This window comes from Danio aesculapii, chromosome 2 (assembly GCF_903798145.1).
Source record: "Danio aesculapii chromosome 2, fDanAes4.1, whole genome shotgun sequence".
In the NCBI taxonomy this organism is placed as follows: Eukaryota; Metazoa; Chordata; class Actinopteri; order Cypriniformes; family Danionidae; genus Danio; species Danio aesculapii.
In genome coordinates, this window is record NC_079436.1 from 51676666 (window position 1) to 51690533 (window position 13868).

General features: G+C 35.4%; 1 protein-coding gene across 1 annotated transcript in view; it reads right to left on the bottom strand.

Annotated features, from left to right (window-relative positions):
- Positions 1–13868, bottom strand: part of tgm1l1 (transglutaminase 1 like 1) — a 43950-nt gene that overhangs the window by 13924 nt on the left and 16158 nt on the right. The window contains exons 5-8 of the mRNA XM_056445525.1: positions 7698–7816; positions 5113–5220; positions 3917–4094; positions 1042–1180 (exon numbers count right to left, since the gene is read on the bottom strand). Coding sequence (XP_056301500.1) covers positions 1042–1180; positions 3917–4094; positions 5113–5220; positions 7698–7816 — 544 coding nt within the window. The remainder of the gene's footprint in view (positions 1–1041; positions 1181–3916; positions 4095–5112; positions 5221–7697; positions 7817–13868) is intronic.

Below are 13868 nucleotides of genomic sequence, written 5' to 3' on the forward strand. Positions count from 1 at the left end.
TGATTTACTTCATATGCAAGTGTATTTATTAAGAATGATAATTTCGAAAAAAAGACGCTATTCTCTGTATGCAACCGAACCAACGCTGGTGAAAGAAAGCAGTGTAATCAAAAAGCAAACTGACGCATCTTCGCGTGTGCGCAGAGAACCCGCGCGCCTCTCGCATGCGCTGCTCTTCTGCCGGTGCGAGTCCCGGTACTTAACATACGCGCCAAAAACGCAGGCTACTTGCTTGTCACGCGCCGCTCATGCATTGTAAAAACGGCGTAACAGCCTTTTTTTTTGTTTTGCAAGTTGACAAAACTAAAGTTTAAACAATATGATGGTGATCTTACTAAGCATTCCTCCTGATAGATTATAATTTAGTATGAAGTAAAAAGGAGGGATGACGAGTGAGGGAGGTAAGACTTAATAAACCTAATTCTCTGCCATGTGTCAAGTCTAAGACAACCGATAATTCTATAAAACATTTTTTTTTTTGTATTTTGAATTGTTTATAGAATTTCATTCAAATGAAATTAATATTCATGCAAAAGATTTCTTAAACGATTTTAGTATCACTCTAGTTGTGTCTTAAAATTGTTTTCCAGTTACATATAAGATTATTAAGAATATTAATTGTTTAACAAGAATACTTTTATTTATAATGAATATTTATTTAAAAATAGACATAGTGTATTATATGTATATTATGGGGGGGGGGTCTAGCAACGCCCCTGATGGGACCTTTAAGCTAATAGAAGTTAACTGATACATTTTTAAAACATTCTCATTTTACAGCATTTTTTTCACACATGCCTAAAATCCTATATAGTACATTAGCTTAGCTTCAATAAAAAAATTTGAAATGTAAACTGATATTTCCCACAAACACAACACTCAAAAATATCTGACCTAGCATTCTACCCATGGAGCCATTAGTTACAGGAATCCAGGACTCTTAAGGGGATAAATACCATTTAATTTTGGAAATACTAGTGGCCTAAGTCTTTTGCGCAGTACTTTATACTTAATATTCCATGAAAAACCTCATATGCTCACCATACGGAGTCAGAGTTGAGATGATGGATCGGCTCCATGTCCTCATCAAAATACACATCTGTGGTCAAGGACACATCCGTATCGTGGGCAGACTGGAAGTTTGTTACAGACCGGGCAGGAATACCGAGACATCTCAATACTGGGATGGACACAGAAAAAACATGAGTTATTCATTTTGTGTAGATAGTCAAAATAATAATACTTCTGTTTGGAATGATGTAATATTTGTGTATCACAAGGACACAATAAATTAAAATGTGACAGTAAAGACATCTTAACCATGTTCAGGTCATAAATGTTTGAACGATTTCTGAAAAATCACGTAACACTAAAGGCTGTAGTATTGATGCTTTTAAATTATAGGATTAAATAGCATTTCAAATGGGATCTATTATGCAAATATCACTTTTATAAGGGGTTTAAACACAGTTGTGTGGCAACAGTGCATGAATATAGCCAACCAATATAGCCATTAAATTAATTACACTTTTTATATTCACACTTGATAAAAACAGAGAAACACTTTGATTGACATTTTCCCTTTGTGTCATCAGAGGGGGAAAGTCCCGCCAATTAAGGTGCGGTCACACTTGACTTTTCCTTCCATAGACTTCTATTCATACGCACGCGAATGCGTCAGACCGGAAACGCAGGGTCAAGCGCCGAGTTTTGCAGGTTGCTGCGGTGCAAAGTTCAAGCTTGGTGAACTCTAACCTGCGAAATCGCATCACTTGACTGCGTGAGATCAATCGAGCATCCAAACAGGAGCTCTCTGGACAGAAATTAAAAACATAGAGCAATCGCTCGCTTTATTAATGTCTAATCACCTTGTTTAATCCCTCCCCTTTTCGCAGCGCCACACGACAGAATTTCGCACACACAAAGCCCGGTGTGACCGTAGCTTAAAGCTTTTATTGTTTTTGTTTGTGTTTTTTATATATAAAATTATTACAGCTTTGGTGAGTATAGGATGCGTATAAAAATATCCGCTCTAATCTTGAGGAAACGTAACTATTTTACCATTTGTCAGATTAGTGGCTAATTCGTATGAATTCGTGTTCAGTCGTATGAAAATGCGTCATCAAAATGAGGTGTGGCACCCCTAAACCCAGCCGTCATTGGGGATTTAAAGCAAATCGTACAAAATTGTATGAATGAGATTGTACAAATTCATACGAATTATCCACTAAATCAAAAAGTTACGAGTTGCCTTAAGATCATGTTGGAAAATTCAGCTTTGCATCACAGGATTATATTACCTTAGCAATGGTGAGTGAGAGAGTCTCACACACAGCCAAACACTATTAATGTCTGTGTGTGGAATGAAGAGTATGCAGACGAGAGTATTTTAAGGCAGTTCCCCACGGGGGTCATACTGCTGCTAACCAGGGTCAGTTATGAAGGACACACCACATCTCTGACTGCAGCAAAGACTCCATAAGCTAATGATACTTGTAAACAATATTATATTTGTTAGTCCTATGACATCATATACCCTCCCAAATTTCACTGATATCACATTGTGCGAAAAAAAAAAAAAATAACAGAAAAAAACTGATGGTTAGTAAATGATCACAATTTTGAGTGATCAGTCTTGCAAGAATTGTTTAACAACTCTGATTTGTAAGAAATCACTCATAACTTGTTTTAGTTTGTTGGTTGTTTTTGTATTGTGCTGTTGAAAGCTGGTGAGTTTGCTAGTAACTTTTTTTAGGAACTGCAAAAAAGGTTCAAACTGCAATATTTAACTTTTATTACTAATAAAATGGCATCGGATGTCCTGACAAATATTTTTGATATACATGTTTTGAAGCCTTGACTGCAGCTCTGCATAAGACGTTTGGCCAGTGGAGAAATGGTCGTGCCCAACTGAGTCTGGTTTCTCTCAAGGTTTTTTAATTCTTCACTTTCGCCAATTGGTGAAGTTTTTTGCTCGCCGCTGTCGCCACTGGCTTGCATGGTTCGAGACCTATGGAGCTGCGCATCAAAGGATTTTCTCTTCAGTGTTTGGACTCTCAGCAGTGAATATTAAACCACACTGAACTAACTGAACTTAAACTCTGAAAATTGAACTGACACTGTTTCAATTCACTATGATCTTCTATGTGAAGCTGCTTTGACACAATCTACATAGTTCAATTCACCTTTATTTGCATAGCTCTTTTACAGAGTTGCATATCTTTGTAACAAAATTGTTTTGTATAGTTCTGTTTCTAGGTGGTTCATTCCACTGTAGTGACCCCTGATAAAAAAGGACTAAGCTGAAATAAAATGAATGAATGAATGAGTTTTGTTTCTATGTGTGTGTGTATCACATATACATAATCAATATATATATATATATTTATTTTGTCAAAACAAACATTTATTTTGGATGCAATTGAACTTTTCCCAGCACTAAAATAAATCATTACTGCAATTACTTGTAACAAAGTTATGTAAAATTTACATGCGCGTTGATCATTTTTATTACATTTATTTAGTAAGTTTTAATACGTTTTTAAAAGAATAGATTCATCCAGAACTTCAGTGTTTTTTTTTTCACAAATACAGTTATGTTTCAAACGTAAATAAAAAAAGTTTAATAAATCATGGAAAAATCTTTTTTTTTTTAACAAACATTTGCATAATCTATAGAGTTTTTTCTACTTTAAAGTGAAACCCATTTGTGGAAGTCTGTGGATGTGAAAAATTCTTTCTGGAACTAAAAATGCCAATAAAAATCCCTTTTTATAAAAGCTTATGCTTGAAGCTGTAATCCTGAATCACTAACCACAAGTTTTACTGCAGTAGACAACAGCAAATGGAGGTGGTTACACACACACACACACACGCACACACACACACACACACACACACACACACACACACACACCTGTGGTTGTGACTCCAGAGAACACCCAGCATTGTCCGTATCTGACCGGCGTTCCTCCTTCTCTGTGGTATTGCTTGAGAATTTCAACACTGCCACTCCATGCGGTGGGAGAGGTTCCTCCAGCGTAATTCCCAGACCAGTTTCCCTCCAGAACACCACGGTCATCCGGAGAGTTGATCTACAACACACAATAACATCAGTTATTTGCTTTTTATGAATCAATAAAGAGACGTTTTACAGAGTCCAAATTACAATATTTATGCATGAGTTAAGTTCTTAATTTGACAGAGTTAAAACTTCGAGACTGGTTCAATGTTTAAGTTCTTTTTTACTGATCTGGCCCAGGCACAGCAAATAAAGATTAAACAATAAATAAATTAATAAATTAAATTAAAAAACAAATTAAATAAAAAACAAATTAAATAAAATTAAAAAATTAAATAAAATGTAAAAATTGTTTAAAAATATTTAAAAATTTAAAATAGATGTATGGTGGATAGATAAATAAATAAATAAATTAATTAATTGATTAATTAATTTTAAATCTTTTTGTTTATTTTTGACTATTTTGGACCATGTAATATTTGTAAACATTATGCAATGCTGTATTTAAATAAATGCAGTGATTCTTAATTTGAATTTCGGCTATAGAAAAGAAACTACTTGCCTAATTTAAATTCTTAAAAAAAGGAAATGGTTGAAAATAAACACTAATAAATACAACAGAACAAATACACAGATGAAAACAGATGTGATTTACATTCTTTACAAGTAGCTTTAACAGTGCTTTTGTCATCATCTCATACAGAAATCTGATATATGCCATAAACATAAATATAAAATGAACATAAATATTAAATTATAGATACTATATTTGAACATATATCTGCCAATTGTTAAAAATATATATTTGATTAATGACAAAAAGCAAATTTCTTCTAAAATGGTTTACTTTCACTTTAGATGTAATTGTCTGTGTTTTAAAGATGAGTATTTTTTTTACATTATTTGCTATTTAGCCTATATCTTGAAGCGCAAAAACTCGCATATATTGTATATATCTCAATGTTATCCAGTTTTAGGCATGGACATATCAGAAAATATTGCCTTGTTTTTAACATGTCAGTATTGATGCACTTAGATATATCAATACCTCTGATGACACAATAAGTTTGTGTGGAAGAGACTGGACTCACCATGGCAGAAATGACCCGGACCACATTAACCGGATCTCCTCTTCCTGATGGAGGAACTTCACTGTTATCCAGCACAAATAGGCAGGCCTCTAGAATCCCTTCATCAAACTGCAAGAGAAAAAGACTTTTTAAAACTGCAATCTCATCGAAAGTGTTATCGAGGTCCAATGCTAATATTCAAGTTCAACCATAATTGTATTTGGTGAGAAAACAAATGCTGGTTGTGATCATGTTGTAAGCATTTGTGTTCACGTCATTCTTTTTATTTATTTTCCAAGTCAGACTTTAATTGTGGTATAATTGATGTCAGACTTCCTAGAAACACCACATAAAAACTAAATGAACTGAGGTTTGGTGGTTTATGCACAGTTTTTCTCCCATGTCTGAGTGAGATTGTGTGCAGGAATAAGTTAAACATGGTTTTGTGATAACTGGTTTTTCTTATAAAACAAAAACAGAATCCTTGTGAGTATCATTAGTTTGAATTAAACAGTTTAACAATTAAGGAACAGAAATAAAATTGTAATTAATTTTTCTTAAGGAAATGTTGGAACTCAGAACTGCAACACATAATTAGCAAAATTAGTAAAACTGAAATTAATCTAAACACAATAAATAATAAAAAAAGGAATATACATAACCAAATTACAACACACACACACACACACACACACAAATATGTATATATACACATATTAGCATTTCTGTATCTGTGTGTGCATGTTTTTTGTGTTCTGTGTACATTAACTCAGATAAAATATAATTATAAATAAAGCATAAGAATAATTAAAGAATAAAATCATTAAAACAATTTTTTTTTTAATCACTAAACCGAAAAAACAATATTGATATATTATAACTAGTGCTGGGCAAAGATTAATCGTGATTAATCACATCAAAACTAGAAGCTTGTGTATATTGTGTATATTTAGTATGTACTGTATATATAAATACATTTATGCATATATTTGAGATATAACAATATAATTGTTTAGATATAAAATGTTCATTCATTTTCCTTTAGCTTATGCCGCATTCAGACAGCATGATTTTAGTCCTGATTTTGACTCGGCGACAGGTTTTGATAAATTGCACACAAATGCCTGAAATCACAGGCAAATCGTTCACGTGAGTGACAATCACACAGTGTGAACTATCAAAGACGTGATCTGAGAGAATCGCAGATGAGTCGCCGATGCCCGGGAGATATTTGGCATGCTGAATATCTGGAGCTGTCTGCGTTTCAAATCATGTCGTGTGAAATGAGTTCTGATTGAAAACAACATCATCTATCACCTACAGTCAATGAGGGAGCAGCATTCACTACTGTGGGTACCTGCAGGCCAGTGGGAGGTCAGGGGTAGTGTTGCCAGATGTAGCTGACTGATTCCACTAGCTGACACTAGCTGACTCTCGTTGGGAGATCACAACTGTTGTAAGCGTTTGTATGTGAAGAACTGGGTTATGGCATCTCTTTGGGAGATCATAACAAGTTTATAAGTGAAGACCAGGGCTGGCGGGCACGCTGTTGCAAAACCGCCCAAACTTTCACTACTCGCCAATGTAATTTTTTACCCGCAAAAACAAATTCGAAACTGCCTAATCTGGCAACACTCGTTGGGGAGAAGTTAAAAGCACTCATTTTCAGTTTATTTGGACCCAAGAAATGGAGGGGTATGGGGACCGGAGCACTCGGAGGAAACCCACACCAACACAGGGAGAACAAGCAAACTCCCGGACTCAAACCAGCGACCTTCTTGCTGTGAGGCGACAGTGCTAACCACTGCGCCACCATGCCGCCTGATATATAATATCTATGATATATATTATATTAAAATGTAATTATTTTAAATGCAATTAATCGCGACGAATATTTGCCCAGCTCTATTCGTAACTAACAATGTTGAGAACAAAAGAAGATATTTTAAAGAATGTTAGAAACTGATAGCTGCTGACTTCCAAAGTATGTTTTTATCTTATCTTATTGAATATTCTTTATGAGTTTCTTTCTTATGTTAAACGCAAAAAGGCTTGGAACCACTTGAGGATGAGTCCGTTTTCAGTTTTGGGTGAACTATCCCTTTTAAAAGAGCCTATACTTAGGCTTTGATACTAATTGTGCCATTTTGGTGACTGTCGCTTTAAATTAAAAAAAATTTCAAAAGAGGGCGGAGCTACAAATGCCTATGTGTCAGCATAGTGGCAGATTCAAATACAAGACTAACATTCTATGCTAATTAGGGAGAGATGGTTACTAGTGGGCGGGGCTTTCCTCCTCTGATGATACATACAAAGGGAGAATGTCAATAAGAGTTTCTGCAGACTGGTTATATTCACAGACTGTTGCCACATAAAAGTGTTTAAACCCCTTATAAGTGATGTTTGCATAATAGGTCCCCTTTAAGAAAATAATACAAAACACAGTGATATGGGAGCTGTTACTGGAAATATCTATAGTTCGGTTATGCTTCATAATGCTTTCTTCCTTGTATAGAAAAACAAGCTTTAATAACAACAACCACCATTTTCTTTCCTCAGTGTAAATGTTGTAATGTTCATGGACTCTGTATTTGTGATCTCCGCACCTGACCGAAGTTCCAGGTCCGAGCTCCGATCTGCTTCTCCGTGCCGTAGTAGATCCTGCCGGTGTCATTGAGGACGTACTCGTTCAGCTCTTTCTCTCCCTCCATGAACACAGCATCATCTGCAGGACACACACACACACACACACATTGAGAGATGAGGGAGGACATACACCCTACAGCTGCTGATAACACACTCATTTACATGCAGACTGAAGAGTGAAATCATCCACACGAGTAAGTTTAGGGCGTCAGGAATGTGTTGGGAGGGCGAGACGCTCTGAAAACAACAATAAACTGTACACTGTAAAAAATAACTGTTAATTAACAGTCTCGTATTTTATGATTTACAAATCTTTTCAGTTTATTTACGGTTGTGAATTGCATTATGGGATGTTGATCTCTGCTTTGTCCACTTTTGATGTACTACAGTCTAACAAAGTGACTTTTATTGACATTTTTGTAGTTTAAAATAATATAATGTTTAAGTAATAAAAAAGGTAGTATGTAAAATAACTGAAAATGTACTGACAGCTTATTACAAGGATTTTGTACCCTAATATAAAACACAAACGCAGACAATACATCACTTTAAACTATTAAAAATGTTCATAAGTCACTTTTTCAAACTTTTCAAGGTTTAAAGTTGTTGGAAGAAAGATCAAGATCCCATAATGCAATTCAAAAGCATAAATAAACTATGATGGATAAAAAAATAAAAACATGAATCACAAAAAAACTGAAAAATGCTAATTTATGATTTTTTTTTACAGTTTAGAAAGTAACGTGACTGGAGATTACAGAGGACTGGAAAGATTGGGAGTGAATGGAAAAGCTGCAGGAGACAGAACAAGACAAAGAGAGCAGGATTAAACTAGATTTTATGATGGGGTGTTTATATAATAAATAAGAAATGTAGGAATAAAAGACACAAATAAATAGAAATTAAATTAAAGAACATTTTTATGGCATTAATAACAAAGATTATTGAAATAATTAATAATATTTTGTTAAATAAAATTCAAAAACAGATATAAAAATATCAATAAAATACTAAATGTTTTAATCAATAGTTAAGAAACAAATATTTAGAAACTAACTGAAAAAGTACAAAAAAAAGTGAAATAATGATAAAATATAAATCTAAAAATAATTAATAAAAGCAAATACTGTCTTAATTTTATCCAACAAAAATGTTTCATTCTTAAAATATATTTAACTTTTTTTATTAGTTAAAAACATAGTTTAAAAAGAAAAAAATCTTAAATTTACAATTCATCATTAAAAAAACTAATATTTAGAAACTAATTGAAAAAGTTCAACAAATTATTTAAAATTCAAAAAAAAAACAAACCTAAAAATACAGATGAAATAATGACGTAAAATAAACAAATTTAAAATTAAACATGCTAGTCTTAATTTTATCTAACCAAAATGTTTCACTATTACAAATGTTTTAATTTTGCAATGTTTTTTGTTTTTTTTTTTCATTCCCCAAACAACGTTTCAGTGAGAAGTTTTTAAAAGAACAAACATTTCTTAATTTTAAAATGAATAAATCTAACAATTAGAAACAAACTAAAGAAGTACAAATAATATTTAAAAATGTAATAAAATTTAAACCTAAAAATGATGATGAAATAATGATGTAAAATAAACTAATTAAAAATTAAACATGCTATTCATTAAAATATGATCTAATGCTGTGTTCACACCAGACGTGGTTGAAATGTCAAACGTTAGTGATTTACATGTTAAGTCAATGCAAAATAAGCTTGGGTGGTAATATGGTAATATGGTATACCGCGGGATCTAAAAATAGCAACAGTATCAGTTTCAATACAGTTATACCATCATAAAAAACAATGCACTTATATAGGAGCCAAGTATTAAATATTATTTATTTAATGCCTAAAAATGTATATGCGTGATTGTCATCGCGGGACAGTGTGGAGGAGAGAGAGAGAGGTAAGGTAAGATGGCGAGTCGCGCACCAAGTGACCTGTTCTCGAAAAAGAACACAACCTCTGCAGTTTGGCAGTATTTCTGGTTTCAACCGAACAAGAAGGGAGATGTGGTAAATACGAACTAGAGGTCTGCATTTCTGCTGCTGTACCGCGGGACACGACCAGATTTCTTGCGGTGCGGGAATAATTTTCCAAATAAAGCGCGGGAGCAGTTGGTGACTCCGGTGTAGTTTGAACGGGAGCAGGCGGTCTAACAATACTGCTCCCGAGTGAGCGAGCGTGGATGCTGTTTATGTGTGTGTGCTTGTGTGTTTGTGTGTGTGTGCGAATGAGAGAGAGCGTGATGCTGTGTGTCGCTTGTTTGGTGCTGTCTATGTGTGTGAATGAGAGAGAGAGAGCGTGATGCTGTGCGTCGCTGGCTTGGTGCTGTCTATGTGTGTGTGTGTGTGTGTATGAGAGAGAGGGTGGTGCTATGTGCTGTGTGACTACGTATGTGTGTTTATACTCTTCTGTTCACAAACACATCATACCCCCCCCCCTCTTTAAAATTTATGTCCCGCGTAGATCTCTAATATGAACAAGACAATTTGCAAGTAGTGCAACAAACAGGTGACCGCGAACCTAAGGACGCACATACGGTATTCAGTTTCTGAATGGTTTAGGCACAAGCCAACAGTTTGGTGACGCTGTCTGAGCCTTACATCATCATTTTTTTTATTATGCACGGTAATACCGTATACAGAGGTAAAATAGGGAGGAGGTTTGATGGTATCAAAATTTGGATATCGCCCAAGCCTAATGCAAAAACGCCAATAGACATCCTGCAGCGCGATTCGCTCTAGTTGGAAAACCTGAATTTTAGCGGACATTTGCGCCGCATTCACTAATCACGAACCTGCTCTTGTAAGGGCGTGATTATGACGTAGGGCCTGTTGTTGGTGTCCCGAGGGGAAATCCTCCTGCCGACACCTGACAAAAGTCTGAAAAAAAGTCTGAAGCACCACTGAAAGCTTCCATCATCCAGGGACAGTATATGGAGGACTTGATAAACTTACAGAGCTGGGTGCACCTCTGAAAGGATCTAGTGGATTCAGACACGGCTCCGAAAGAAAATACACTGTTTTTTAGCATTCCTAAAGCACATAAAGCACAGCTAATCTCTCAATAAAAATCCTTGTTAGCCACTAAGCAACAAAGAGTCACCGGCCAGACAGAAGCCCCGCCCATGATGCAAATCCGCATCTATTGTGAAGTGAATTTGATGTGAGTAAACTCAAAATGTTCACGAAGATATTTACGCAAGAATATCATTAATTTATTCACGCATGCCACGTCTGGTGTGAACACAGCATCAGTTTTATCCAACCCAAATGTTTCACTCAAAAAAAATTTTGTAAAGACCAATTTTTTGTTCCCAAAAGAACCTCAGTAAATATTTTTCTTAATTTTACAAACATTTTAATACAAAAAAAACTGCCTTTTGTGGAACAAAAAGATTACATGTATTTATTCATGACACCATCAACGTCTATAAAGAACTTTTAGATCTTCTTTTAAGATTGTATATCTAAAAATCAGCTACACCCTGTTTTTGAAATACTTTCAGAAATAAACACATTTCTGCAGAGTTAGAGAGTTCAGTGTGTTCTTCGGCACAGGAATGACCCTGAAGCACAGGGCATAATAAATGTAGTGTTATAAAACAAACAGGCTGAAAGAAAGCAGTGAAGTGAAGAATGACAGGAAGGGGCCCGGGGTGAAGGAGGGAGGGAAAGATCTACAAGTGTTTGACATGTGAACCGCCAGATGAGGTGGAGCTGCTGGACAAACCAGTGCGGAGGAGAAAAGATTACAGTGTTTTGGAGAAAAAGGTGATCTGGCAGACCTCTCCATTCCCTTACAAACATCCCCGGCATTCAGAGCCACCCAAAAACAACACTCTGGAAACTAACAAGAGTAAAAGAACCAAACCTATGCCTTAAATGAATGTCGAAAAAAGTTGAAAAAGTCATTTATTTCACTTTAAAAGGGTACACAAGTGACGTGGAAGTCAACATTATTAGCCCTCCTGTGAATTTTATCCTTTTTCAAATATTTCCCAAGTGATCAACAGCAAGGAAATTTTCACAGTATTCCCTATAATATTTTTTGTTGTGGAGAAAGTCTTATTAGTTTTATTTCGGCTAGAATAAAAGCAGCTTTAATTAAAAAAAAAAAAACATTTTAAGAACAATATTACAATTTCATTTTTCTTTTTGATATTTGGTGGTATTTTATCAGTAAATGAGGATTTTATTCACTTCGACTCATTGGATGGAAACTCAACATTATTTGCAAATGATTCATGCAATCTGTTAGTTTTGCGCATAATTCTAATTCACATATTTAGACGTAAACATTGCTAAATACTCACCCTTAAGTGATTAAATAGATTTCCTGTTGACCCCAAATTAAGCCAGAGTTAAACCCCTACTCTTTTTCAAAGGACATTCTGGAATTTTTAACGACCACAGAGAGTCAGGACCTCGGTTTAACATCTCATCCGAAGGAGGGCGCTCACTGAGCAGTATGGAGTCCGCATCAATATAGTGGGGTGTTAGAACCAACACAGACTGCAATTTGAGTGCCCCCAGCTGGTCTCACTAACATCACTTCCGTCAGCAACCTAGCTTTCCCATGTGGTCTACCATCCAGGTACTGATCAGCTGCAGCCCTGCTTAGCTTCAGTGGTTAAACATGGGAGAGTTGCAGAGAGCTAGCTTTCATTTATTGTGATATAACAGTCAAAATAGAAAAAAATACCTGATGTATGGCACAAATTCTAAACCTTTGTCAGTGAGAGGTGGGTCTTTCAAACCACCTGAACCCACCATGGCTACAGGCCTGTGCCAGTTTCCAACATTCTTCAAAATATTTCCTTTTGTGTTTGACAGAGTAAGGAAACTCATTCTTTCATTCATTTATTTTCATTCATTCATTTTCTTTTCGGCTTAGTCCCTGCATTAATCAGGGGTTGCCACAGCGAAATGAACCACCAACTTTTCCAGCATGTGTTTTAAGCAGCCTTCCAGCCACAACCCAGCACTGGGAAATGTAAGGAAACTCATTAGGTTTGAAACAGGTGAATTGTGAGTAACTTCCCTGCAGGCACAGGACGTCAACATGACGTCATATTGACATTGTACCCCAACGTTCTGGGGACGTTGTATTTTGTTCGGAAATGAAAATCGTGTTGATGTTAAAACCCAACGTCAGACGATGTCAATGTCCAACCTAAAATCAACCAAATATGAACGTCCAATAATGTTACAGCTTGATGTTGTGTGGACGTTACCACTATGACATCTATCAGACGCTTGATTTTGGTCACTTTCCAACACAACCTAAAATCAACCAAATATCAATGTAATTTGACGTCATTATTAGACGTCAAAATAACGTCGTTAAATGTCTAACGCTGGCTAGACATTTAATTTTTGTCACCTGACGTCATGACCTAAATCTAACCTAATATTAACATATTATGATGTTGTGTGCCTGCTGGGTTATGGCAGAATATTAATATTATTATAATATATATATTAATATTTTAGTCATTTGACTGTCATTAACATTTAAAAACAATCATAGTATTACATCCAGTCAAATTTGTAGCCAAATTTGTATACTTTAGAAATAAAGCACCTTAGGCATTGGCACAGAGATGATGTAAAACTAATCAAACTCATGTACAGGCAAGATTAGTTTTGAGTTATAGCCAGTAGCTGAAGCAAAGCCAAAGCGTTTGTTAATCCGACCTGTTGCAACACAAATGGATTGCAAGATGACGTTCATTCTGATGCGAGTTCATCCCGAAGGCTGATGAAAAGTCACTGGGCCACAAGAGAAAACTTGCACCCTCCTGTTACACTGCGTTAACAGTTGCCTGTGCAATATTTTAGGCTAAATATATGCCAGTGTTTCCCAGACAGGATTTAGTGACGGAGTGTGTTGGCTTTCCGTCAATGGATGAGTTTAGTGTACAGTCATCATTTATCTACGCAAGCTTGAGCTCATGAAATGTGACAACGCACTTTATGAACAAACTGTGATGATGACAATGATGAAGAGTACTATGGCAAACATAAGCATGAAGCTTTTCTTTTAATGGAAAGTTCTCACTTTTACAGGTGCAGTAAGTTTCCGGAACAAATGACTCATGTGGTCA